Source organism: Ascaphus truei, chromosome 6 (genome assembly GCF_040206685.1).
Source record: "Ascaphus truei isolate aAscTru1 chromosome 6, aAscTru1.hap1, whole genome shotgun sequence".
NCBI classification, from domain to species: domain Eukaryota; kingdom Metazoa; phylum Chordata; class Amphibia; order Anura; family Ascaphidae; genus Ascaphus; species Ascaphus truei.
In genome coordinates this window covers 76,813,118-76,840,509 of record NC_134488.1, presented here as the reverse complement: position 1 = coordinate 76,840,509, position 27,392 = coordinate 76,813,118, and the positions used below count along the sequence as shown (strand labels likewise).

Below are 27,392 nucleotides of genomic sequence, written 5' to 3'. Positions count from 1 at the left end.
CACAGGTCAGAAAGAGAGGATTCAGTAGACGTTGTGGGATCAGACGGATCCTTTTTGCTCATTCAGCGGTACCTGGGTACAGGAGTGCCCAGGGAGGTAAAGTACACCAATGGTTCACAGGGGTAGCGCTACTCCCTACACGTGTATGGGATTGACTCTCATTGGGGGAGGACACCAGGGGTATTGGTGCCACGCACCCTAGGTACTTTGGGGGACACTCACCCTGTGTTGTTAATATTGTATGGTACTGTTATATCGTTATTGTATTGTTAGTAAACCAATTATTATACAGTATACTGGTGTGTGTATCATTTCACTGAAGTGGTCCTGAAAAGGGGTTATCCCGCTGTGCTGGGATTCCTCTCAGGTGGAGGTGCTGCACCGAGGAGAACGAGAGCACACCCCAGGCTCCCAGCTGTGGAGACTCAGGCCTTCTGTGAGCCACAGGTAACAGCAGCACACATAGTTCCCTTAGACACAGGGAAAAGGGGCTACACAAGCATCAGTGCAGCTGGTAGTAAAGGTGAAAGGGTCAAGAGAATATTTTACATTTAAAGGGAATTGATAGAGGATAACATGAAGAATAAAATATTATTTTGAACCCCCACCATAAATAGTACTACTGAAGAGCACTCGAGCAATATACCTCAAGCTTACTCTGATAAAAAGTGTATGATTATTAGGCTAAAATAAATAATCAATGTCTTCTCCAATGATAATTCTGTTGTATGGAAGCCTGGGATCACTGGGATCACAGGGATCAATCCCCCAACCCCTCCCCTCCCCCCAAATCGAGAGTGCTATCCTATACCTTCAAAACAAAAAGGCATAGGCTTGGTCTGTACTGTACGTTGCTCATACAATATTTCTTCTTTCTATGTTTTTCTGGTCAGAACAAAGAAACGGATGTTTGTAGAATGATTCATACTGTATCATTTATTTGGAAATGTATTTTCTTTTGCAGCAATGCCACCTAATGGTGACAGTGGATGAATACAACATTTTATTCAAAGCTGCAATTGTTTTTGTACTCTTTACATATGTAGCCCTCTTTCCTATTGCTCTAGAGTAACTACTGGTACTGTACACACCTGCTGACTCAGCGAGATCTGGGCCTCCGCTAGCTGGGAGCCTGGGGCAATAATAATACTTTTGGCAGCGCCTCCACTTATCTAGGATCCCCAGTGAGTGAGATTCCCCTAGGTAAGAACAATAGTAACACACTTCAGTTTGGTAACCGTTTACTGATACGCAGAAGTAAAACCTTATCTTATAACCATAAGTGATAACACTCATAATATGTATATCATGGAACTGGTTACATGCAATAACATCTACCCGTGGCTCGGCCACTCTCCTATAGAGAAATATCACTCTCCCGCCACCGCGTGCACCCCACACCGTGTCCACTATAATATGTATATATATATATATATATATATATATATATATATACATAGTTCTTTGGCCACTCCACCAAGTGTCCCCAAAGAGTCTTCCCCAAGGCGGGATCAGCACCTGTTGGTACCGGTGTTGGTGCACTTATAAAATACCTTCCGGTCACTGCGGTGACCGGTAACAAACTTCAAAAAGGATCCGCCGATCCAGCGCAGTCTCACACGAATAGATGATGTCCAGCAGCTTGGGCCTAAACGACTGTCACCACCGCAGCTCCGCAACACTGTGTCCCTATCGTCTATGCAGTAAGGTTAGGTGTTGCTACCAATACAGGGTGTCCCTGCAGCACCACAAGCTAGGGTGACTCAGGGAATACACTGGGGCCTGAGGGGAAATCTGGCCTACGCAGGTGGGTCACTGACCCCCTGCACACACACTACCTCTCCCCTTGCTCCTCCGGTGCCCTCTGACTAGTGCGGTCTCTCCCCCACGCTTCCCTTTCCTGCCTTCCATAATTCCTGCATTTTCATTCGCTCCCTGGTGTCAGGTGACTTCGCTGAGGCTCCTGGGGGTTGTAGTTTACATGCTGAGCCTCTTTTGGATTGGCCAGCCGTTCGCGCGCTTTGCACTGCGCATGCGCGAACTCCCTCCGCTCTGACAGCCGCTCCTGACTATTGCGTAACAACATGGCGGCGCCCTATACTACCGGCCCACTGCAGAACTTTCCGACACTCCCTCCAAGAGACACACTGCAGCGAGGGTAGAGACAAACTGAGGCATCCTTACACATACATGGAATCAGATGGCCCCATGGTCCCGAACTGCACTATTTCAGCTCAGGGGAACCCACCCCTTACCAAGGTAATTACTGCATTAGCTGCTGCGGCTTAAACGAAGAAAACATTATGGCCATTTAAATCTCACGCCATCTGCAGGCCAATAGCAACATGCATCCACATTCGTTGCCGCTTCCTAGTGGACACCAGCAGCACCGTTACTGGATTCACCATGAAGGACACCGGCAACTAACGTACTAATTATCTCTGTATCCAGGGAGAACTTCGACTAAAAGTACCATGCTTTATTACCAGGGGCCACGCTGGTTCCAATTATGTTTAAAAAAAAAAAAATTGTGTGTCGAGCATGCACATTTTAAGTGAAACTTCTTTGTCTGTTGTCACCGTTTTGTCACAGAAATTGTATTTCTGTTGGTGATGTTTTTAATTAAAACTCAAAATACAATTTAATTTACAAAATGCAATTTTTTAAACTTAGAACGCATGTGTCCATGTGTGACACTGCGTGTGTGGTGTGACACTGTGTGGGCGTGTGTTTGTGTGTGAGGTGTGACTGTGTGCGTGAGGTGTGACTGTGTGTGTGAGGTGTGACTGTGTGTGTGTGTGACTGTGTGTGTGTGTGACTGTGTGTGTGTGGTCTGACAGTGTGTGTGTGTGTGTGTGTGTGTGTGTGTGTGTGACTGTGTTTGTGAATGTGGGGTGTGGGGGGTTGTTGGGTGGTCTCGGCTCCATGTCCTCTTCTCCTCTGGTGCTTCTGCTGCTGCCCAAGCACCAAGCGCGACGGAGACCATCTGGAGTATTGTTCTGCGCAGGAGCAAAGGCCCGCATGCTCTTGATCGCGGCGATGGCCGCATATGCGCATGTGCAACATGTCTGCACATTCGCAAAGGCCCGAGGACCCTGCTGTGCACTTGTGCGCTGATGAGACGTCTACTGCAGATGTGCGTGACGAGCCACCTGCGCAGAGATGGACTATGGGCATGGAGGTAAGTGCGTGGCTAACGGCTTCATCTGCCAGCACTGATGTCATTTCGATAACCCACTTCCGTCTTCAGAGACAGCGAGTTGGTCCCACTAATGAAGTTTCCCTTCAAAAATAGCTTTCAATAATTCTCAAAATGCTGTTCGAATATTTCTTTATATCACCGTAGTACAAACTGTGTTTCACACAAATTGTGTGAATTATCTTTGTCCTAAAGAGCTTAAATGTACTCTAACCTGTTAAAGTAGCACTGCGAAATTACAGGATTGAAGCAGGGGGTCTCCGGAGCTGAACTGTGTTCATTTCAGTTGCAGGGACCCCCTGCTTCCAGAGATACTCACCTCTGAAGGGGGTGACGGTATCGGCCGTCAGTTTAAGCACCCAGTCACACAGGCCATAGGAAGCCTCAAGGGATGACGTTACAGCTACGTATTGGCCCGCTGGACCTTTAAATGCCGCCATTTTGTTATGCATACAAGTTCCCTGGCTGCAGATACCGGCACCCCTACGGAGGTAAGTATATCGGGCAGCAGGTGTTCCTCTGAGCTGAAATTGACACATTGTGCAGTGCTACATATTTTGCTGCTTTTAGGTTATAGAATATTAGGGTTATCACATATTAGTGTTACAGACCGGGCCGCTGACAGGGGGGGACAGTCGGGATTGCTGACCAAGTCACGCCCTGTCAAGGAGCCCGGCCTCCCTGTCGGCATAACTAGTTTCCTTTCTATGCAGCAAGCCGGGCCTTCCCCTTTCCTAGCTGCCACCCCCTCCCTTCTCTCCTGCAGGTAAGCCGGGCACTCCCCTTTCCTGCCTGCCGTACGTATGTCTGAAGCACTTATTCCCATGATCTGTTATTTATATTATTTGTTATTTATATGATATGTATTAGTACTGTGAAGCGCTATGTACATTTATGGCGCTATATAAATAAAGACATACAATACAATACAATACAAACGTTAGTCTTGGGCCCCAGTAAAGCTGTCTGCGGCCCTGGTTACAAAAGGATTTGAGAGTTCTAATCAATGGAGCTGAATTCTTCCCCCTAGCATGGAGATGCTTTTACAGAATATTGAATTGGGCCATTTAAGTATTAGTGGAAAATTGTGCTCATCCCATTAACTAAATCATAAACAAACAAACACAGGCTGCCATATACAGAAAGTATTTATTTTTCATGAAATTTAGCAAAGGAGACATAAAAACAAAATATCATGTGTGCAGCGGGGTGATCTGCAGTGAAAGTGGTGAATACAGTAAGGAGGTTGTATTCTTCCCAGTAACATTCAGCACTATTCACTAAAATCTGTTTATGTGCAAATCATCAAAACAAGGACAGCAAACCATTATTTTACTGTATGTTCATACTGATTTCTTTCTTCATCTTGTACAAACATCGTCATTGCACTGTAAAGAAATGAGAGAAGTGATTTTGAAAGTTAGTCCAGTTTTTTTTCCTCTAACAAATACAAATAATCTGCTCTATTTTCAAAAATTGGCTTGCAGTGGATTAGGGCAGGGGTGTGCAAACTTTTCTTGCTGACCTTCCCCCACCCCTTTAACTCAGTGCAGCGTCACATCACGTGACCCACAGCGTCATTTGACGTCATGCTACCATGACGTCACATGATGCTGCATTCCCATGGTCACGCGTCCTAAATCCGGCTGAATCCCGGCTAGTAGAGGTTCAGAGGCCTCGCGCCGTTCCTCGGCATTTAATTTAAATGCCTTAGGGTCCGCGCCCCCTTCCCCCCCCAAAAAAACTCACGCCCCCCAGTTTGTGCACCCGTGGATTAGGGAATTATAATTTTTTTATTCCAAGCTTTACCCAGTGATGGTAAACTCAATATTAGCAGGTACGTACACTAAAACTTCATATTTCTTAAAGTCTTGTAGACTTAATGTCATCCACTATTACAATAAAAGGCACCAAGAAATTAAAATATATTGTGAATATACAGAAAATTAGTTGACTCCACTAGCCTGGTTTCTTCTCCAAGATAAAACTGAGAATGGTGGACAGCATGTTCAAATCGCAGAGAGATCTTTAACTTATCATTAATTACATTTGATAAATATATAAGTTAATACTGATCATTGTAGCATTGTCTCATTTGTTCCATCACTGCTCATTGAAATCTTATTAGAAGACACTTCATTAAGAATTTACAAGCACAATGAACAATATAAGGTTTTCGTGTCTAAAGCAGAGAAGAATGACTTGCCAAACAGTCTGAAGATAAAGACACTGGGATTTGAACCACATTCTCCAACTTAAAAAATCAATGTCTTGATCCCTGTTTCTTTCAGTTATGTTAGTTATGTATACGTATATGGGTATACTCCACATATAGTGACAATAAGGCTCTCCCATTAAACATGTGAGTTTACATTTGCTAAAGAGATCCACATGGCAAGCTTTGAATTGCTCATGAAAAAGAATGACCAAGTATAAGCATGTACACTCACCTGTGGTCGCTGGCTTTCGGTCACATCAGCAGTGATTCCAAGAGTTTTAACAATGGTTTCTAAAGGTACATGGTCACCAGGAGAATCCTGTACAAAGTGTAACATCACATTTTCTCCTCCTAAGGGAAAATATATAATCTAGTTAATAATTCATTTACACAGACATAGTATTGTTACATAGTGACATAGTAGATAAGGTTGAGCAAAGGCATATCTCCATAGATTTCAATCTATGTGATGACAGATACTTATCCTATATTTGTATTTGCAGTATATTGATCAAGAGGAAGGCAAACAAAAAAACCTAGAGAAACATTATCCAATGATATCTCATAAGGGGGAAAATAAATTCCTTCCTCACTCAGATAACAAAATCAGATCCTTCCCATGTTTACAGATTTGGTTGATCCCTGTATACCTTTCCTTTCTAAAAAGATGCACAACCTTCTTTGAATATATATATATATATTTTTTTTTTATCTGTCATCACAGTCTCCATGGGTAATGAATTCCACATTTTAAACTGCCCTTACTATAAAGAACCATTTCCTTTATTGCTGGTGAAATCTCCTTTCATCCAACCTTAAGGGAGGACCCCGTGTCCTTAGTGCTGTTATTGGGATGAATAGTTATTTTGAAAGCACCTTGTATTGGCCCTTTATACATTGTATATAGTTATATCTCATTTTAGAAGCCTCTTTTCTAATGTAAACAAGTGTAAGGGGGTCACCCCCGGTTCCCCTGATCTTCCTTTGCCCCCTGCCTTACCCTTGTGGCAGTGGGGGAAGGGGACGGCGACTTCTCCCAGTGGGCACCGCCATCTTGGTTGTGGCGCGAGGTTCGCGCAATGCGCAAAGGTTGGCCAGGGTAGCGGTGGCCATTACAAGTGTGCAGGAGCTCTGGGAGGTTGCGCAGGCGCAGTTAAGCATAGCGGCGGCCATTACAGCTTCGCACATGCGCAGTAAAGATCGAGCACGCGGTCCCCATAGGAAAGAGCTGTGCCAAGGACTACAATTCCCAGCAGCCTTTGGGGACTGCACTTTCACCCTGGTCACATGCAGCCAGACAGCCAATAAGGCTGACAGATTCTCATGCTGCAAAGTTGCAACAATGTTGTGTGCAGACAGGGTTTTTGTCAGTTGGATCCAGGAAGCGATTGGGGAAGGTAGTGTACAGAGAGAAGTGCTCTGCTGTACTAGGCCCCAGACACCCCAGGCCAAGGTAGGCCCCACTCCCCACTAGGTTAGTGGGTAAGTTTATAGGGAAGGCCCTTAGGTAGGGACCCTGCCCTAATCTGAGTCTGAGTCTTGTCAGTGACACAGCTGCAGTGCTGTGTGCTCTGACAAGAAAGACAGTGTGGCTTGCAGTGCAGCAACAGCAATTAGTTGGCAGTTTCAGGAAAGGCCCCCTTTCAGTGCAAGGGGGGGTTTGCTTTCTATAGTACCCAGTTCTATGTGATATCACCGGTGCCAGTTGCACTCAGTGATCGCGGCCTGCGTCTGGGCTCAGACAGGCTTTACTACAAGAGACATTATAAAGGTGGATCACTCTATGCGGGAGCCACCCATCGTTGAGGCGGAGACATCTTGGATCATCTCCTGGCGCAAGGGATTCCAAGTAAAGGTCATCTGCGCACCCGGTAGCAGGAGCACCAGGCAGGTAATATCCAAGTCACCAAGTGCACCACCTATACACTTCATCTTAGTGGGCAGCGTTGTCCCACACGTGGGTGGGGTTGTGGGACTCTTTGGGACTTTAGGGATACTGTGTAAGGAGGTTATAGCCCAGTTAGGGGCAAGGTTATAGCTGCCAGCTAGTGGCAGAGGGTGGCATATATATCGTTGTGCATACTGATGATGTTGCACTGTTAAAGTATGATGTGATGTGATGTTATTGTATTATTTGCTCGTTCAGTAAACCTTTTAGCCATAACCCTGGTGTATGTGGTTTCTGGGTGGGTTCCTATACTAGGCCCATTCTACATTCCTATAGAATCCAACATAGGTGGAGGCGCTGACCGTCGAGAACGTTCCAGAGGATTCACCCCAGGCTCTCACTAGCGGAGGCTCAGACCTCCTGTGAGCCTGACAGGTATACTGCACCACACCTGGTAACATATAGGTTCCCCTTACATACGCCATATATGCAATTGTGTGGGGGAATACCTGTTACACAAATTTAATTTAACTAGCCTCTACTCATAAAATCAGACTATCCATCCCCTTAATTAATTTGGTGGCTCGTCTTCACTTTTTCTAGCTCCATAATGTCTGTTTTAACGAGTGGTGTTCAAAACTGTACTCTATTTTCAAGGAGTAGTCTTACTAATGCTTTATACAGTCGCCTAATTATACTTACTTCCTTCCCTCCATAACTCGTTTAATGCAAAATAAGATCTTATTTTCCTTTTGCAGCTACAGTACTGCATGATATTGGTCACTCTTGCTAAGCTTGCTGTCTACAAGCACTTGTTAATCCTTCTACTGTACATCAAGGATCTAATTTTGCCCGATTTAATTCATTAGTTGCATGTTTATTCTTGTTTCCCAAATGCATAACCTTACATTTATCTGTATTAAACCTCATCTGACATTTACCTGCCCAACTTTCTAGTCTATCCATGTACTTCTGCAGAGAACTTATATCCTGCGCTAATTTTACTACATTATGCAATTTAATAAATCACCAGCAAAGATGGACTTTGGTCTCTATGCCAAATTTAAGGTCATTAATAAATAAGATTAAAAAAACATTGGGCCAAGACCCCACGGCAATGAAACCGATTGCCAGGGGAGAGAGCCCGGCCTCTGGAGGAGTGCTACTCTCTTTGCTGCGGCGTAATGGGACACTGCATTGTTATGGTGTCATGTCAGATGGCGATGTATTGCCATGACAACGCACGATCACGAGCGAGGCCCGGCTGGTAAGAAAAATGCCCAGACACAGTCGCCTCCATGCTCGGCCAGGTGGACATTATAGAGGGATTACAATGTAGACATTGACCCAAAACAAACTTTGCCTCCTCAATATGAATTTCTGGTTGCGTCCCATTCTGCTTAATAATACTTTCTCCTTAAAAAGGGACAAAAAAAGAAAAGGTCAAGAAATTATTTTATTCCTAGCCAGACTTCTCAGACTTTTTCAGGCACTTAAACAGCCCAGTGTTAAACTGAATGACTAAATGATGATGAATAAAGCATGCAAATTACAATTAGTGGCCTTTTTATTCTACAAGCATATTTATTTTCTGCACTAGCCAAAAGCAGTGTATACTTTAGTAATCAATACTTTGAAGACGGCATCTTTCCAATACGAACATTTAGGAAATGTTCACAACAGGTTTGTACTATAGCATGCATTCCTCTGCAGTCTGTTGCTACCACCCAGTGGCTACTTTAAATGCTGCAAGGGTCTCCTGACCGTGCTAAGTTTAAAAACACACACACACACACACACGTCCCAGGCACAATACACACAGAAAGGCTTATTCATTCAAGCTGCAGACCAAGCATTATCCTAAGTGTGTGTGTGTGTGTGTGTGTGTGTGTGTGTGTGTGTGTGTGTGTGTGTGTGTGTGTGTGTGTGTGTGTGTGTGTGTGTATGTATGTATGTATGTATATATATATATATATATATATATATATATATATATATATATATATATATAACACACAAATGAAAAGGACAAAGACAATCCCCTTAATAGCACTCTAAATTACACCTAGAAAAATCTACAAGTAAAGATTATATTAAAAGAACCAGATGCTCTGCCGAGTCAGAAAAATGAACAAGATTTTATTGGGATTACAGCAAGACACGCTAACTTAAAAACATAAATATACTAAAGACAGCCTGAGAAAATATATGTATCAAAAATATATATAGAAAAAGACTACTAATCAAAAAAATATACTATATGTGAAACAAAAAGACTAGAATGTGTCTAAATCAAATATAAATAATAACACCAAAATAGCTTAATGTAACAAAAAATGGCAATACAAAATATTATACATCCCTACTGGCATGAATGCCTGATAGAGAGATATATGTAATAGATCATGGCGTTGGGAAAAGTATATAGTCAATGACCCAGTATATAGCCAGGAAAAATAGTATATCACCAAGGAAAAGGAAAAAAAACACACAGGGAAAAATTATATAAAAATAATAATCATACCCTGAACAGCAATTCCCAAAAATGAAAACAATGAGAACTGATGCAGCAAACAAAATATATAACTGTTATGGACATATTAGCAAACAGAGTCATACATATGGAAAACACCACAGTGCACAGCACTGCAGGGACAAATAATGCCAAGACAGCAAAGAGAGGTAATACTCAGCTGCAGCTGGATTGCGTGAGGCATGTGTCCATATCATTGTAAGGGATGTGTTCCGATGCTTGCTCATAACAGAAATAAAGAAAGTCCAAAATGCTGCAACAGATCCATATCGAGTCCATCCAAATAAAGATTACATGAAGGCTGTCAAATAGTAAACACTCAACGCGTTTCACCCGTCGGTGGGCTTCTTCCTGGAGTGGTAAAAAAAAAACACTCCGGGAAAAAGCCCACCGATGGGTGAAACGCGTTGAGTGTTTACTATTTGACAGCCTTCATGTAATCTTTATTTGGATGGACTCGATATGGATCTGTTGCAGCATTTTGGACTTTCTTTATTTCTGTTATGAGCAAGCATCGGAACACATCCCTTACAACGATATGGACACATGCCTCACGCAATCCAGCTGCAGCTGAGTATTACCTCTCTTTGCTGTCTTGGCATTATTTGTCCCTGCAGTGCTGTGCACTGTGGTGTTTTCCATATGTATGACTCTGTTTGCTAATATGTCCATAACAGTTATATATTTTGTTTGCTGCATCAGTTCTCATTGTTTTCATTTTTGGGAATTGCTGTTCAGGGTATGATTATTATTTTTATATCATTTTTCCCTGTGTGTTTTTTTTCCTTTTCCTTGGTGATATACTATTTTTCCTGGCAATATACTGGGTCATTGACTATATACTTTTCCCAACGCCATGATCTATTACATATATCTCTCTATCAGGCATTCATGCCAGTAGGGATGTATAATATTTTGTATTGCCATTTTTTGTTACATTAAGCTATTTTGGTGTCATTATTTATATTTGATTTAGACACATTCTAGTCTTTTTGTTTCACATATAGTATATTTTTTTGATTAGTAGTCTTTTTCTATATATATTTTTGATACATACAGTATATTTTCTCAGTGTCTTTAGTATATTTATGTTTTTAAGTTAGCGTGTCTTGCTGTAATCCCAATAAAATCTTGTTCATTTTTCTGACTCGGCAGAGCATCTGGTTCTTTTAATATAATCTTTACTTGTAGATTTTTCTAGGTATAATTTAGAGTGCTATTAAGGGGATTGTCTTTGTCCTTTTCATTTGTGTGTTTTATATAGTTCTCATTATCCCCCAACACCATCAGGTTCCATATTTTCTTTAAACTGATTTTATTTGGGGTTTATATTTTATTTTACCCCTATAGTCACTATTAATTTAAGGGCTTGAGTTAACCTTATATATTAGGTGTTGAGCAACATCCTTTTTTGTGTGTTTTATATATATATATATATATATATATATATATATATATATATATATATATATATATATATATATATATATATATTGGCTTGAGGATTGGCTTGTGTAATACGAGCTTGAGACAAAAGGTGGCACTGAGTGCTCATTTGCAAGTCATTTCCCAGAATCCCTTGCTGCAGTGGAAGCGCTGTATGCTGGGTGACAATGGGGAAAGACAGGGTTGCAGACCTGTCTAAGACATGCAAATGAACATACAGTAATATTTACAGTTGATATATATATCATATATATATATAATATAATATATATATATATATTAATCAGTTCTGTACCATGAGAAATCAGTTCTGTACCATGAGAAAATACTTGTAGCATTTATTTTTAAAACATCTCTGAATTACAATAGAACAAGCCTTCTTTGTTTCTATAGCAACCATTTACAAAGTCACATCCCCTTCCTCTTCTGAAACAGGCTCTGGCACACCCCTTTTTGAGCCATGCCCTCTCTAGCAGTGCACCAATTATATCTAGTGAATGTTACTTTCTGAACAGGTAGACAAAATGTAAGTGACCCTCAATCAAGAACTCCAAGTCCTTAAGTGTTTAAACAACAGTGTACCAGAAAATCAGGCTTAAAAACCGTACAAGTCCTAATAAAAGTGGAGGGTGGCTCCCTTTTTACAGATTTACTGTACCTTTTCACTATGTTCTGCCGTCTTTACAATACATATTCACCATCTTTCTCTTACCTTTGTTGACTATCAACATGCCACCACTCTGTAGAAGATCGCCTAGGAAGTTACCTTGGACCCCATCAGCATTTGCCTACAAATGAAATAAAAAAACACAGACTTAATTTTTTGCTAAATTCAACAGTCAATAACCAACTTCCTTAAACTGGAACACACTACCATGGTAGAATAATGTCCCTAAACATAAGGGACTAATAGGGGTCATTAAAAAGAATTGGGCAGAGTTCCTCAATTTTGCTTAATCTAATTCAGTGTCTGAATTTACATATCTACCAGACTTGAGATGTTTCAAAAATGTTCTATTTGCAAATATTCCATTACCCCACTTGGTTGGAATTTAAACACGAAATCGTTGTTTTTTTTTATATCCTGTTACTTGTACCCCTTAAGTCCAGCACAGGTATACAGTAAATACCATTTCATTTTGGTCTCTCCCACAGTCAAAATCAACCAATGACATGTTTAGGAATTACATCTCGGATTACTCACACATTCTTTTTTCAAACAAAAATCAGAACCGTAAATAATTATTTTAAAATACCTATAAAACGTAATTTGTAACTATAGGATGCGGTAACATGGGAGAGGCTCGATTTCCTCTCATTACGTGTGTGTGTGTGATATCACTATATGCTGAACCGGAGTTTGTACAATGCCCCCTGCTCTCCTCACTCCTTATTGGCTCTCTAACAAGGACAGGCAGGGCTAGAAATTGCACGAGAAGCACTCTCTTAATGAAAAGAAAATTCTTCTTAATCTCCAAACAAAGGAAAACAGCCTAATATCTGCTGTAAGCAATTACATTTTGTTTAAGGATGACCATTTCTTCGTAAGTTGTTTTCAAAATGTTTTTTGTGAAACCAACAGGGAATTGACCTTTAATTGATTTGTTTAGAAGCAGGGACAGGGATAGTAAATGCCTTGCAGTGTGAAACCCGCATAGTGCACCCTGATAAGAATGCAGACTCAATGGATTTTTTGTCATACAGAATATGAATCATGTGTGTCAATTGTCTGACTACATGGGTCATTTCTTTGAGAGCCCTCAGGTAGCTAAGACCTTTATTTCATGCCTGCTGTGGAGTGAAGACACTTCCTTGCAAACTAGTGAATAAAGAATTAGGAGATTGTACACATCTTTAAATTACATATTTCACAAGCCTTTTCTCAATGTGTTTCCAATTGATAAAATGTTTTTTCCCAAAAAGTTCTAACAATCACATGATGTGTTAACCAGCAACACAAAGGAAAATGCCTGATTTAATCATTGTTGTGTGTTGCATATTTATTTATTTTTGCTAAGCAATCTTTTCTGTTTAGTGGGACTTTCCTTTTGATTCAGAGTAGCTCAGAGGGGAGGGTGAAACATTCCTATGTAATTCTTCCTGCTCCCTCACACCCAACTTTATATTTTCTAATATTAAAAGGTTATTTGCGACAAAAGGTTTGTTTACTTTATGGCCCTCAAATGTTACAGAAACTGAACAGGTTTCAAACAATAAAGCACTAGCATCTAAGAAGGACAAAAGAAATGCATTTTTAAAGTATAGAATAATTAGTTCTAAACAACAAAAATCAGCTAAAAAAAATGCATTTATTTGACTTCTGTTTACTTCCGCATCTTTAAGTGCTTCTGGATTTTATTTTCATTTTCTGACCTTGCTGGCCACATCTCGAACCTTCTTCCCCAGGGCAGCAGGAACAATAGACAGAGCATTATACCTAGAAGGAATAATATTTTATATATGATCAGTGATGCATGAAGCATGTAGACATACGTGTCTGTTAACACAACTAGGATATGTATAATATTGTTTGGAGACCATGCATTTCCTGATCATTTTAGGTGCATTTTATTAAATGAATGGTTTATTCTAAGGACTAGCACCATAACAACAAACAAGTACAGTATGTGGCAGTAGTGTTGACACAGAGGGGCATGTGCTGAACCCCATCTTCTGTTTATCTCACAATAAGAACTCCAGCTGATCCTGGATCTATGATGTGCTCTTATCTCCTCACTACTATCCTCCATCTAACCCATTCAACAGTCTTCTACATTCTTTGCAGTAGAACCTCACCAGAATTAGACCTTAACTTTATTCTTATCTACATCAACTAAAGAACTTGTGCCTTTACAAGCATTTTTCACACATTTCTTGTGGAGTGTTCTATTTAGTCCATACTGTTTTTTCTCTTTGATCGTTTTTAAATCTGGGCCATAGTGCCTAACATATGAAGGACATTTAATTACAGCAAGGACTCTTTTGGGAACACATTTCCTACATGCCATTAAATTGCATCTATTCAATAGTCCTTATATGATTATTTCCACTGATATGTATGTTTTATCATTTGTTGTTACTAGTTAAGGTTTTGTGTTCAACCTTGAACAATGTTTAGGTATACTGGACCAAAAGTTTGGTGTTTGTCATCACTATTTGTATATTTTTTATGATTTAATCTGCATATTTTATTGTCTTTAGGAATCTCGGTACCATTTGTTTCTAACATACCTAAGGTTTGATTAAGTGTTACATTTTTATGCGCTGGGATGCTCCTTTCCATTAATTGCATATGTTCTAGGGAGTTGAGATCCCCCTATTTTCACCCAGGCAGCAGAAATTAACTAATCAAAATGTTAGTGCATCAAACCACCATATCACTGTAGATAATCTACATCAGCGCCTCCAATCTTTTCCATTAGCATTTGTATCACACAAGTCAGTTGGCATGTGTGCCATCTAATACAATCCTTTTTAACCCACAAATTGCTTTGTCATTTACAATGGACTGGTTGCACTCCATGTTAAAGGTCAACAAATTGAAGGATATTTCATCACAGCCTTATGTATGTATGTCTTTATTTATAAAGCGCCATTAATGTACATAGCGCTTCACAGCATTAATACACGTGACAATCATATAAATAACAAATAGTACAAATAACACATAAAGGGGAAAAAGTGCTTCAGACATAAAAGTAACAGTTGGAAAAGTACACATCAACCCCTACAATTCAAAAAACATAAAATAAACATTAGCTCAACTTTTACAACACAAGCATTCTTGAGCTTTTTCTTTGAGACAGGATGATGAAATGTCTGAACACTGACCTTTTGAAACCAAGGTCTTTGTAACACTGCTTGGTTTCATCAAGATATACATCTGAAACACAAAACAAAGTATTTTTATTGGCACTATGCAGCATACTAGACTTCAGATGCTACTGGCAGGCAGTAAAGGGAAAGAATATTCACTGTGACGGTGTTGCACCTGGAATTTGTATGCTTAGACTCTAGAGCTGTTGATTACTATAGGGAAAGACTTATCAAGTGGGTGGGGGGGGGGAATCCCGTTTTTTGGGGTTTTTTTGGAAGGGGGCAGGATGAGTTATAAAAAGGTCATAAAAAAAATGTGTCTACAAAGTATAAATTAACTAAAAATGGCAATACAAGGTGCATAGATTAATGAATACATTTTTTTTCCCAACTACAGGTATTGGGTACAAAGAGTGACAAGATAAGCAATGAACCATGACACAAAATATGGACATATCCAACACCTGCTAATCAATTGCGAACTAGAGATTCTGGCCTGTGAGTTGCAGTACTACAAGTAGGCAAAACTAGATTATTTCATGAATGAAATACATTATTGTGCTGTGTTGACAACCCACATTTAGTGCTATCAAAGTGGTTGTTTGAATTGTTAATTTAACAAGGTATTGATTCGTACAGTATATTACATAGTAGATGAGATTGAAAAAAAAAAAAAAAAAGACATGTCCATCAAGTTCTGTTGATTAGGCAGACCCCTCCCTTAATTATTAGTCAATGTGACTGTGTTTTAGCATACTTAAGGCAGGATACTTTGGCTGTGAGCCATATGGCTGTGTAACTTCAAAGTGTAACATTTAAGTGTGTAGCATAGTAATCTTGGAGTTGAAATTGGAGGTGAAGATTGAGGAGGATCTGAACTCTGAACAACAACTTTAAAACTGAGAAATTTACTTTCTAAAAGCAGTGATTCTTTGTACACTTCCTGTCCTCCAATAATTGTCCAGTCTCTCCTCCTGTATCTCACTTTGCCCTCCCTATTTCTTTTTCTATTTACTGTTTCCTCAGTCCTTTGTGAACATCTCTGTTCTCTCCAACATCCCCACTCCACCATTATTTATACACCTCTCTCCCAACAACTTTTTTACCCCCTCAATAAAAAAACACCCACACAAATCCTCTATTCACACCCTCTATCTACTCCTTCCTGCTGCTGGGGATCTCCCCTAAGCCTGAACCCAGACATACACACCTGATCTTACCCATGCTTCCCTGCCATCTCTTCCCCTGTAAATGGTGTTAACCATTTCATTTAACACTGACTAACCTTAAAACATGCCCCACAAATCAAGCATCCCAAAAGCCTGCACTCATGGCTACTGTCCCACAGTCACTTATACCACCCATTGTGGCCAAGCACACCCATCTACAGCACCCTCGCCTGCTCTCTCTGTAAGTTTCCCCTCAAACCTCTTAGATTGTAAGCTCTTCTGGGCAGGGATTTCCTTTCCTATTGTCTGATTTTTGCTGCACTTATTGTATTATTATAATTCCCTATACTGTATTCTTTGTGAAGCGCTGAGTACACTTTTGGCGCTATATAAATAAAGACATACTGCACCGACACACTTTATTCGAGCAAATACCCAGTATGTACCTGACAGATACCTGGAATGCGCCGCTCCTCACCTCTGACAAGCCCCGTTGTGTTTGCCTTCCCAGCCTGGGTTCATGCCTGGCTGACGGGCGGCTGATCTGTTAAATGATAATGATTAGGATTTAATAGGCTGCAATGCTTCGCGTGTCTACCAGATGGCATAAATTCATGAATTGTAATGCAGTATATATATATATATATATATATACTGTGCAGTATTGCAGCCAGCGGGAATAAAATGCTTCAATCCCTGCCTGGAAAATAACCCAATGCACTCGGGCAGAAAACAGTCACAAACCTCAATACACCCGGGTATACCCGAATTCGTGGGACTAGCCGAGCTCGAATAAAGTGTGTCGCCAGTGTACAATACAATAATGCTAAATTTAGACGACAGATACTTATCCAATATTTTTTATTTACAGTATTTTGATCCAGAGGAAGGCAAAAAAAAAAAATACACAGTAAAAGATCAAATGATATTTCAGAAGGTGAAAAATAAATTCCTTACTGACAACAAATAATGGCTATCAAATGTTTCCCTGGATCAACATATTTACATAACCCTACTCCTAAATGGTTACTAGCAGGTTAATGTATGTTGGGCCCCACCCTGTATTACCATAGGGATATGATGTAACAAGAGAGTATTTGGGAGAGGGAGAAAGTCCGAGGTCAGGTTTCAGGAGGATAAGAGGTGATGAGCCTTGGGGAGAGAATATAGGGATAACCCTATTAAAGTAATAGAACAGACCAGGCCATCCTTCTTTATTATGTTATAAGTAAGGACAGTGTCCTTTAAGTTAGGATCCCAGTAGGCCTCAAAAGGGGGGGGGGGGAGATTTTTTTATACCACAGGGAGACCCATCAGCAGATCCATACATGTATCCATTCCAGGCATTGTGGAAGTTGCAGTTCCCAGACCGAAAAAAAAATCTTTACCTGCATAGGATATGCTCACTACATTGTGTCTATTGAATATACATGTATGATATGTGTTCTAGCAGGCTACTGGCTATTATGTTTCATGTATTGCATGTTTGACATTCAATGCCTACACTGGCGACACACTTTATTCGAGCTCGGCTAGTCCCACGAATTCGGGTATACTCGGGTGTATTGAGGTTTGTGACTGTTTTCTGCCCGAGTGCATTGCGTTATTTTCCAGGCAGGGATTGAAGCATTTTATTCCCGCTGGCTGCAATACCGCACAGTATATATATATATATATATACTGCATTACAATTCATGAATTTATGCCATCTGGTAGACAAGCGAAGCATTGCAGCCTATTAAATCCTAATCATTATCATTTAACAGATCAGCCACCCGTCAGCCAGGCATGAACCATGGCTGGGAAGGCAAACGCAACGGGGCTTGTCAGAGGTGAGGAGCGGCGCATTCCAGGTATCTGCCAGGTACATACTGGGTATTTGCTCGAATAAAGTGTGTCGCAGCAGTATATATTCCAACAGGATAGACAAGTGAAATAGGTGTTGTCCATACAGTTTATTCAATTGTGACAATTTATATGCCCATCACGTGTGGACCCTAACCTACAATATATCACATAGTGCAATTCCTGTTTGCACAGCAACACACTGGTTGTTGCATACGTATACCGCAGAGTCTTTGTGACCGCAGGAGGGGGAAGATAATTTTCTGTCTGTAGAAATCTTGCAGTAATTTATCAGAACTTCCATTATTTCCCTATTCCACATGTGGATTTTAAACAAAATTTTAAAAACCTTTTTTATTATTGAATGTGATAATTAGATGTATTAAAGAATTTTTAGTTTTTTCGTCGGTTCCATACCCTGACAGGGAACAGTGCTTAGCCTCTTGGATATTATTCTATAGGGTAAGAGTGCAAACTACTAGGGTGCTTTACTCAATTCTTTTTGAGTTCTCCTGGTTATATATGTTATACCCTACATGCACCTACCTTACTATACATAGGACCGCAACATATATATAGGTGAGCAGTTCAATTGTTTCATATTCTGCATAGGATAGGCCAGGATCCAGTGTAAAACAGGGTATCGAAGCCGATATACCTCCCTCTGAATGTTATGTCATGTATAGATTAAAAATGAATTGTTGAACATTGCTAATGCAGCAGTTTGAACATACTGTATATACAGTACAGTACATGCAAGCACATTATTAAAAACAATTAAACAGACTGAAGGAGACAGAAACATTTTAAGTGGGGAATGGTCCTGATCCAGACTCATGGGTTTCTGTCAGATCTACCTGAATGTATAACTTTAATGCAGAACCATTACTGGATGGTCATATGCAATGTATTACAACAGTTTAATCACAAGTGTAGTGCTGTGTAGTGTCCAATTACTGTTCAGAAATTATCCTGTCAAGGGAGAAGTCTCTCCTAGGATGAAAGTGAATAACAGTGGCACACTTTATTGAAACTATTAAAGCTGCAGTTCAGTCAATATCCTGCATGTGTGTTTTTTTAATAAATCAGTTCTGTAGTAAGAAAAAATACTTTTAGCATTTTCTGTTTTAAAAACAACAACTTTGAAAGACCAATTTTCTTGTATTCTATTTTAACAGCCATTTGCTAAGGCACTGCCCCTTCATGTCCTGTCACAAGCCCTGGCACGCCCCTTTGTCAGTCCTGCCCTCCCTCTAGCGCATGTCAGTGCAGGAGTGCTCATGAATATTCATGAGCTTCCACTGAGAGACAGAAGCAGAAGAAAAATAGATCCCTTCACTAATTATGTCACCATATTTCGCCTATCAATACATGGAGAACAAATTGACCTGCAGCTATACAGTTCTTTAGGTAATTAGAGATTGCACACATGAAACTATTGAAGTAAAAAAATAAATTTAAAAAAAAGACTGAACTGCAGCTTTAAGTTGATTGATGCCTTAAAAAGGTATTTTTAAACAACTTTTCCATGATAAACAAAAGAGATTGTTTAGAATCTTGATGTAATATCTCTATTGATCAGACTGTGCATTCTTAAAACTAAAAGGTAAATTATTGTTTGATATGGCAACTATGAAGCCATCATTAGTCGGGAAATAGATAAGTCACTGATGTGAACTTTTCTCTGGGTCTGCAGAATTTACACTTTCAGCAGGATACAAATAGATATAATCGTTACTTTCAGGTTGATTGAGTTTAAGAAAGCTGAACACTTTAAGAAGTTATACATTCAAATATAGTGGCTGCTCTGAAATCTAACATTTGGCCTCAAAGACCCCACCCGGTTAATACGAATTAATAAATAAAAATGTATTGGGGATTCAGACCTAGTATCTGCTCACATGAAATGAAAAAAATAAAACAATAATAATAGGTGTTTGTATAATATACACAAAAAAGACTGCGCTTTAAGTATCGGTCTGCAATATATTACCCACTAACTGTATAATCAATGTATAATACAGTATATATATATATAGGAATAAATGGATATAAAATATATATATATATATATATATATATATATATATATATATATATATATATATATATATATATATATATATATATATATATATATGATGAAACCTAATATATCAAAAAATTATGCTCTAGCACTATACCAGAAATAAAAATATAAAATAAATAAAACTAAATAACATAAAATAGTATTACCAATGACTGTTCAAATATAACATATAAACATGCATGTATAAAAATAAATAAACATATAATCAATAAAATAAGTGTGCTTGGGGGAGTGTAGGAAAATATAAAAATGATAATAAAACCACAATGGATGAGGTGAATCAGAGTCCACAAAAGCGTTGGATGGCAATGTCCTATAAAGATGGAAGGGTAGTAGCCCCCTGTATGGATGTAGGCAGCTTTCAGAAAGGAACAACGACCTCCCACTGGATCTAGAAGATAAAAAGAGAAGAAAGCGCCCGATTCTAGTGTATTATATTAAGATACAAAATGTAATGTTCCATAAAACTCCAACAAATGCGCACTCACAAACATGGAAAATATTAAAGCATGTAATGAGTAATACTCATTCGCCAGACGCTGGAAACTGCTGCTCCGCTCACACGTCCTGCTCCCACAAGTTGTATGACACCTCTGAGCTACCGTCCAGCAGGAACTCAGGGGATGTGCAGCTACTCCTATTCTCAGCCGGAAACAAACTGCGGTGAACAATGGTTCCGGATAGGAGGAAGGGAGAAGGTAGGACCAAAGGGACCAAATCACTGATGTATCACCATGAGGTGGCATCCCAAAGTCCCAACAAACGTCAGCGCAAGGCAGCGTCGCAGAGTCCCAGAGTCTGATTGAAAGTCCCAGATATAGAACAAGTCTGGTACAGTGACCATCACTAGTACAAACTAGTATCCCACTGGACGGTAGCTCAGAGGTGTCATACAACTTGTGGAAGCAGGACGTGTGAGCGAGCAGCAGTTTCCAGCGTCTGGCGAATAAGTATTACTCATTACATGCTTTAATATTTTCTATGTTTGTGAGTGCGCATTTGTTGGAGTTTTATGGAACATTACATTTTTTATCTCAATATAATAACTAGGATCGGGCGCTTTCTTCTCTTTTTATCATTATATATATATATGTATGTATATAAATATATCCATTCACTTATGGTACGCTGTGTCTTTTGCTCTTATCATTTTTTTGAAGATTTCCTCTGGAATACAACAAAAGACAGGGGTGCCCAATGCTACATTACAGTATCACTCTTTTTGACATAAATATATATTCATGATGTGGTGCGTGTGGGAGTTTGAGCTAGCTGGGAATGTGTGTGTTCCTCTGGAATACTCAGTGGGTGAACGGAGCACCCACTTGAGACCTATGCAGCAAGGAAGTGGACCAAATTGAAAATCTATCAGATGTTGGGGAAAATAACTTTTTATTGTGTAAAATAAACCCACAAGTCATGTAGCACCGTTTTTGTATTCTGTGTGACAACAACTAAATACTAGATACATTCAGTCAGGATCAGTTGGTGATCTTTTTATAACGACATACTGTAATTAGGCTTAAGCTCACCTCCACTAAAAAAGTTACCATCCAAGAATTCCTTCAATCCCACATCTTCTGGTCCAACTCCTATGAGGCATATCTGGTGATCATCAAAGGATTCCTTTAACTTACTGACCTCCTTGGCAGTCCAACGGCACACCTGACAACCAAATCTCCGTAGGAAAAACAACACACTGGTCTGGTCCTTCCAGAGTGACTTCAATTCAACCATCTAATAGCAAGAGAAAGTATGTAGCATAAGCAAACTGTCCGTGTGTGTGTGTATTTATCATCGATGCCGATGATACGGAGATCTACCCACACATCTTCAATTCAGCTCCAAGTCCCTTATTGCTTATTGGTCATATCCTGGATGCAGCTTCACTGCCTGAAGTAGCCAGGTTTAAAGTAGCATGTTAGTGCTGGAGTTTAAAAGGGAGTTGGGAACTCTATTGAATTACTGATCATATTTTTCTTCTCTTCTCAGGTAAAACCATATTTGAATTCTGTCTCCAAATCATCCCCTGCTGTGTCTTTTTTTGTTGTATCAACTAGGTAAAACCATATTTGAATTGTCTGTCTCCAAATCACCCCTTGAAATGTCTCTTAATAAAATTCAGCTTTGACACTTGGGCAGGACAACACCCTGCTTAGAAAATACATCTGTTTTAATGTCCTTCACATGTGCTAATTAAATTGGTTGGGCTGAAATTAATTCAGTCAGGTGAAAATGTATAAGTATCAAACTCAAAGCACAGCAGCCTTGCTGTTTGCAGCCATGTTTGAAGTAGCATGTTAGTGCTAGATTTAAAAAGGAGTTCAAAAGGAGTGAACAAGTGGACAACACCTACTGGCCCGGAGTCCTGGATTTGATGTACGCTGGAAAGGAGGATATTATCTATCCCAGACTGCACACCTCAGCACTTTACAATTGCTGTGATGCCACCTTTACTATTTATATTTGCTATGGCCTCACTCCTTTTCAAATAATGCGCTTCTTTCTACCAGCCTCATTATGTCTCCAACTCTATTCATATATCTCCATCTCTCCTTTCTTCACCACTTCTCAGTTCACATGAACTACTTTCTTACTTGCGCCCTCTGTCACTACACACCTATACCCCCTGCACTAAAACGAACCCCTACAAAACATCCTCACATATTCACTTTCTATCCATGCTTCTCCTCCTTGCTTCTGGTGATATATCTCTGCCAATCCTAGTCCCTGCCTTATTTCTAAATGCTCTCGCCCTCGGCTGCCAAATGCAACTTCTACTTCTTCTGGTGTGAACCCCTCCAACCTCATACCCATCCCCTGCCACACTCCCCTCTCTCTCCCTTTCTCCTGTGCCCTTTGGAATGCTCGCTCCCTTTCTAACAAGTTCCTCTGTGTGTGCATGAGAAAAAAAAAGACAAGAAAACAGCGTACAACGCTCATAGTGTAGTATTATTAATTAAATATATTGAGTAAAAAAAATAATATATCTGCGTACATTAAAACAAATGGTAAAAGCATATCATGTTACAAGACATGAGTTACCACACAGCGGGCCCACGTGTAGATGGAAGCGTGGATGTCTTGAACACCTTCAAGGTACAAACAGGAAGATATCACCCTCCTTCAGATAGATGGTACCTCGTGTGGTTTCACAGGAGTTCTTTTTAGTATAAATACTAGTCCCGTTAGCTGTGTCCTAGGTAACGGAGCACAGTGTGTTAAAAAGGTACTCGAAGCACTTCCTAGGTAATTAATGCCAAATGGGTTCCCTCACTCCGACCAGCAGGCGTAACTCGTTTTCGTCAGAGTGGAGGGGGGGGGGGGGTAATCCTGGTGGAACAGCATACTCAGGGCTGCTCCGGAGCACAGATCAGAAGATCCCGCAAGTCATACACTGGTAGTGCTGACACTGGATGATGACGTCACCTTGTGCGCTCCACTTAGTGGCGATCGACGCTAAGGAATAATTCCTTACCAGGAAAACAACACGTAAACGGTGCTGGGGCCAACACCTGGGTTCCCGTGGTCATTTCAAATTGGATTTTTATCATCACTAATGCTCTAGATCAGGGAAGCGCAAACTTTTTGAGCTGCGCCCCCCTTCCTGCTCCTCGCTCTTGCACCCCTTACCTGGTTTGGCAGCGTCAGATGACGCCGTGGGGTCACGTGCCACAGACGTGTGACGTCACTCCGCATGACACCGCGGCATCATGGCGACGCGGCACAGCAACTCGTCTGAATCGTCTGAACTCGTGCAGAGGTCTCACGCGATCCCCTGGCATTTTATTTAAATGCCTCAGGGAAGAGCGCGGGGCCTCTACAACGGCCCACGCCACCCCCAAAAAAAGCTCTCACGCCTCCCACTTTGCACACCGCTGCTCTAGATTCTTTGCTGTATTTTTCGGGACTATTATTATACCCAGAGCTCGACAAATGTACTCGCCCACTGCGCTGGGGCGGGTGCATTTTGCCCGCTGTTGAGTACCTGCGGCGGCGGCTCCCGGCATTCTCCTGCTTCTTCCCTGTAACTGTCTGCCCTGCAGCTCCTGTGAAAATGGCTGTGCAGTGTCAAATGACGCCATATTGCCATGACAACGGGACACTATGTGACACAGTGACGCTTAAGGAGGAAGGTGGCACGATGGAGAAGGTAAGAACTGTATAGAGGCCCCACACTCTCCCCCAGCAATCAGTGGGGATGAGAGCGGGCCTCTCTATAAGGGGAAAATAAATAAATAACTTGCCACCCTCACGTTTTGCTGCCCTAGGCCCAGGCCTAATGTGAAATCTGCCATTGACTTGACACCTACGTACTACAAGGCTGATGTTTAAATTTATTTCAGATGGGTACCTAAACTGGAAAAAGTAAAATGTCTGCAGCATTCAGAGGCCTTTAATCTACACCAAAGAATTTTACACTGCGAAACAGATTGGGGAGGGGGTAGGGGGGGCACATACTGCCTGGGATATCAATATTAAATCCGTAGAACTGAACTTCCAGCAAATGGAAAACATGTTTATATTTGTTCACTTACAGCTTGAGAACTCATAATGCTAAAATTGGACAGCTGTATTGCTGCTCTGCAGTCTGGGGGTGTACATTCACCCCTCATTGCAACCACTGCCCCTTATAGCTGGACTAAAGATCACCATGTGTATAAAATGATGCATATATTGTCATTACAATCCCTACAAGGAAACCACATTGCAATAATAATAATACTCAACGTCTTCATTGCCAGAGGGTTTTGCAATGCATTGCTTTGCATGCAAACTCTGACACCTAACGGGTTAAACAGTTTAACAGTAACTGCAAACACTTTGTAGCAAGCAGTTCCTGCATCTGAAACACATTCAATACAGGGGCCAGTAAGGCAGTAATGTACAACGCAGAGCATCTCTACAGTTGTACTTAGTACAAATACTTATTGCTACAGTACAGTTAGCAAGAGTTTAGATAAAGGCACACCAAATTGGCTATTCATTGTATTCAAGCTAAATTTGCATGACTTTTGTATGGCAGAGGTGCATCTAGAGACTTTATCACCCAGGTGTTCAGTGATTTCAAATGAATGTCTGTAATTGATAACGTGAATATTTACTTTCTGGCAAATCTGAGTGCAATTTGATGACGTTCCTGGATTGTTTTAGTCACAGCTTTTTATGTTTACAATCAACACATTCCGAAAGAAAACAGCAAAATATTGCTTTGTAACGCCCTTAAAAACAGGACAGGCTTATTCAATGTACAGTATGACTGCAATAGTTTCTGATTGGCTTTCCATGCAGGCTTCTTAGCAGCTAAGGGGTTAAAGCGCTTCATTATCACCTAGTGCATCCCCTCTCTTACCTCTCCCCCACTGCACCCCCCTCTCTTACCTCTCCCCCCAGTGCACCCCCTCTCTTACCTCTCCCCCCAGTGCACCCCCCTCTCTTACCTCTCTCCCCCATGAACCCCCCCTTTCTCTTACCTTTCCCCCCTGGCACCCCCTCTCTCTGACCTCTCCCCCCATGCACCCCCTCTCTCTTACCTCTCCCCCCCATGCACCCACTCTCTCTTACCTCTCCCCCCATGTACCCCCTCTCTTACCTCCCCCCATGCACCCCCTCTCTCTTACCTCTCCCCCATGCACCCCCTATCTTACCTCTCTCCCCCATGCACCCCCCATCTCTCTTACCTCTCTCCCCCATGCACCCCCCTTTCTCTTACCTTTCCCCCCATGCACCCCCTCTCTCTTACCTCTCCCCCCATGCACCCCCCTCTCTTATCTCTCCCCCTCATGCACCCCTCTCTTACCTCTCCCCCCATGCACCTCCCCTCTCTCTTCTCTCCCCCCCATGCACCCCCCTCTCTCTTACCTCTCCCCCCATGCACCCCCTCTCTTACCTCTCCCCCCCATGCACCCCCTCTTTCTTACCTCTCCCCCCATGTACCCCCTCTCTTACCTCTCCCCCCATGCATCCTCTCTTTCTCTTACCTTTCCCCTCCATGCACCCCCCTCTCTCTTACCTCCCCCCTCATGCATCCCCTCTTTCTCTTACCTTTCCCCTCCATGCACCCCCCTCTCTCTTACCTCTCCCCCCCATGCACCCCCTCTCTCTTACCTCTCCTCCAGTGCACCCCCTCTCTTACCTCTCCCCCAGTGCACCCCCTCTCTTACCTCTCCCCCAGTGCACCCCCTCTCTTACCTCTCCCCCAGTGCACCCCCATCTCTTACCTCTCCCCGTACACCCCCTTTCTTACTCTCCCCCAGTGCACCCCCCTCTCTTACCTCTCCCCCCAATCTCTTACCTCTCCCCGTGCACCCCCTTTCTTACTCTCCCCCAGTGCACCCCGTCTCTTACCTCTCCCCCCATGCACCCCCCTCTCTCTTACCTCTCCGGTCAGCGCATTTTTCAGCAGGTTTGCTCCAATTTTGGCCAGATCTACCGTGCCCATCCTATCTTTTCACGTCTAAATGCCGCAGAGTAGGACAAATACTGTATGAATGCGAATCAGTCAGCTGTGCACAGAGGCTTCCACTCAAATCCAATAATGGGGAAGTGCTGCCATCCCATATGGGTCTATCAGTTATGACTCAGGACAAAGCATCAACCAATAGGAATGCAGGTATGAGGGAGGGGCGTGGCTAGGAGAAGGGTGTGGGTGTGTCTGTTGCATAAAGCTGACACAATGTAACTTGCATAATAATGCTCTATATTGAGGGCAGGGTCTGGGTACGGAGGTCACTGTTACACTTGTGTAACCCTGCTGCTGCAGCCAATGATTCCTGTATACAGGGAGACTTTTTCAAATTAAAATATAAACTTTGTTCGCAATGTATTATACTGATCCAGTAATGCGTTGCAGGCAGTTGCTTCCCTTGTGTTACTGTATGTTTATCTTCCTTATTTAGTACAACATACTGTACAGTAAGAGATGGGGATTCATCCATATGCAAAAAACAAGGGAAGATCAAATCATACAGTATATAAAAATGTTTTTTGTTGTTTTTTTTAAACTACCATTAGGTGAAAAACCCTCCTAATTGATCCCTAAAAATATAATGTAAGCAATGTACCAAAAATAAAGGAAAATGGGGGGAAATAGCTGTAAGGAAAGAAAAAGTGCACACTAAAATAAAATATAGAAAATGTAAGAACAAGTATATATTAGTGAAAAGTACCAACAAACAAAATCAAATAA

The 27,392-nt window shown here is 41.2% G+C and overlaps 1 protein-coding gene across 2 annotated transcripts; it reads right to left on the bottom strand.

Annotated features, from left to right (window-relative positions):
• Positions 1–4,329: 4,329 nt before the first annotated feature.
• PRXL2B (peroxiredoxin like 2B) lies at positions 4,330–26,783 on the bottom strand. 2 transcript variants are annotated; one of them, XR_012802224.1, is made up of 8 exons: positions 26,583–26,783; positions 21,736–21,940; positions 15,116–15,167; positions 13,658–13,721; positions 11,997–12,072; positions 8,664–8,721; positions 5,650–5,768; positions 4,330–4,587 (listed from the first exon to the last, which is right to left on the bottom strand). XR_012802224.1 is itself a non-coding variant. In XM_075604882.1 (7 exons), the coding sequence occupies exons 1-7, from the start codon at positions 26,643–26,645 to the stop codon at positions 4,561–4,563; spliced, it is 606 nt and encodes a 201-aa protein (XP_075460997.1). In that variant the 5' UTR covers positions 26,646–26,780; the 3' UTR covers positions 4,330–4,560. The 2 variants fall into 2 exon arrangements, 1 of the variants encoding a protein (XP_075460997.1); XM_075604882.1 differs by lacking the exon at positions 8,664–8,721 and having other exon boundaries at positions 26,583–26,780.
• Between the last annotated feature and the right edge of the window lie 609 nt (positions 26,784–27,392).

What these genes read in the sequence shown, in the direction of transcription:
- PRXL2B (XM_075604882.1), bottom strand. Translation starts at nt 26,645, where the DNA reads ATGGGCACGGTAGATCTGGCCAAAATTGGAGCAAACCTGCTGAAAAAT. An exon ending in TGGTAACTTTTTTAGTGGAG is followed by an intron (nt 15,168 to 21,735) that starts GTGAGCTTAAGC and finishes TTTGTGTTTCAG; the next exon opens with ATGTATATCTTGATGAAACC. An exon ending in AAAGACCTTGGTTTCAAAAG is followed by an intron (nt 13,722 to 15,115) that starts GTCAGTGTTCAG and finishes TATTCCTTCTAG; the next exon opens with GTATAATGCTCTGTCTATTG.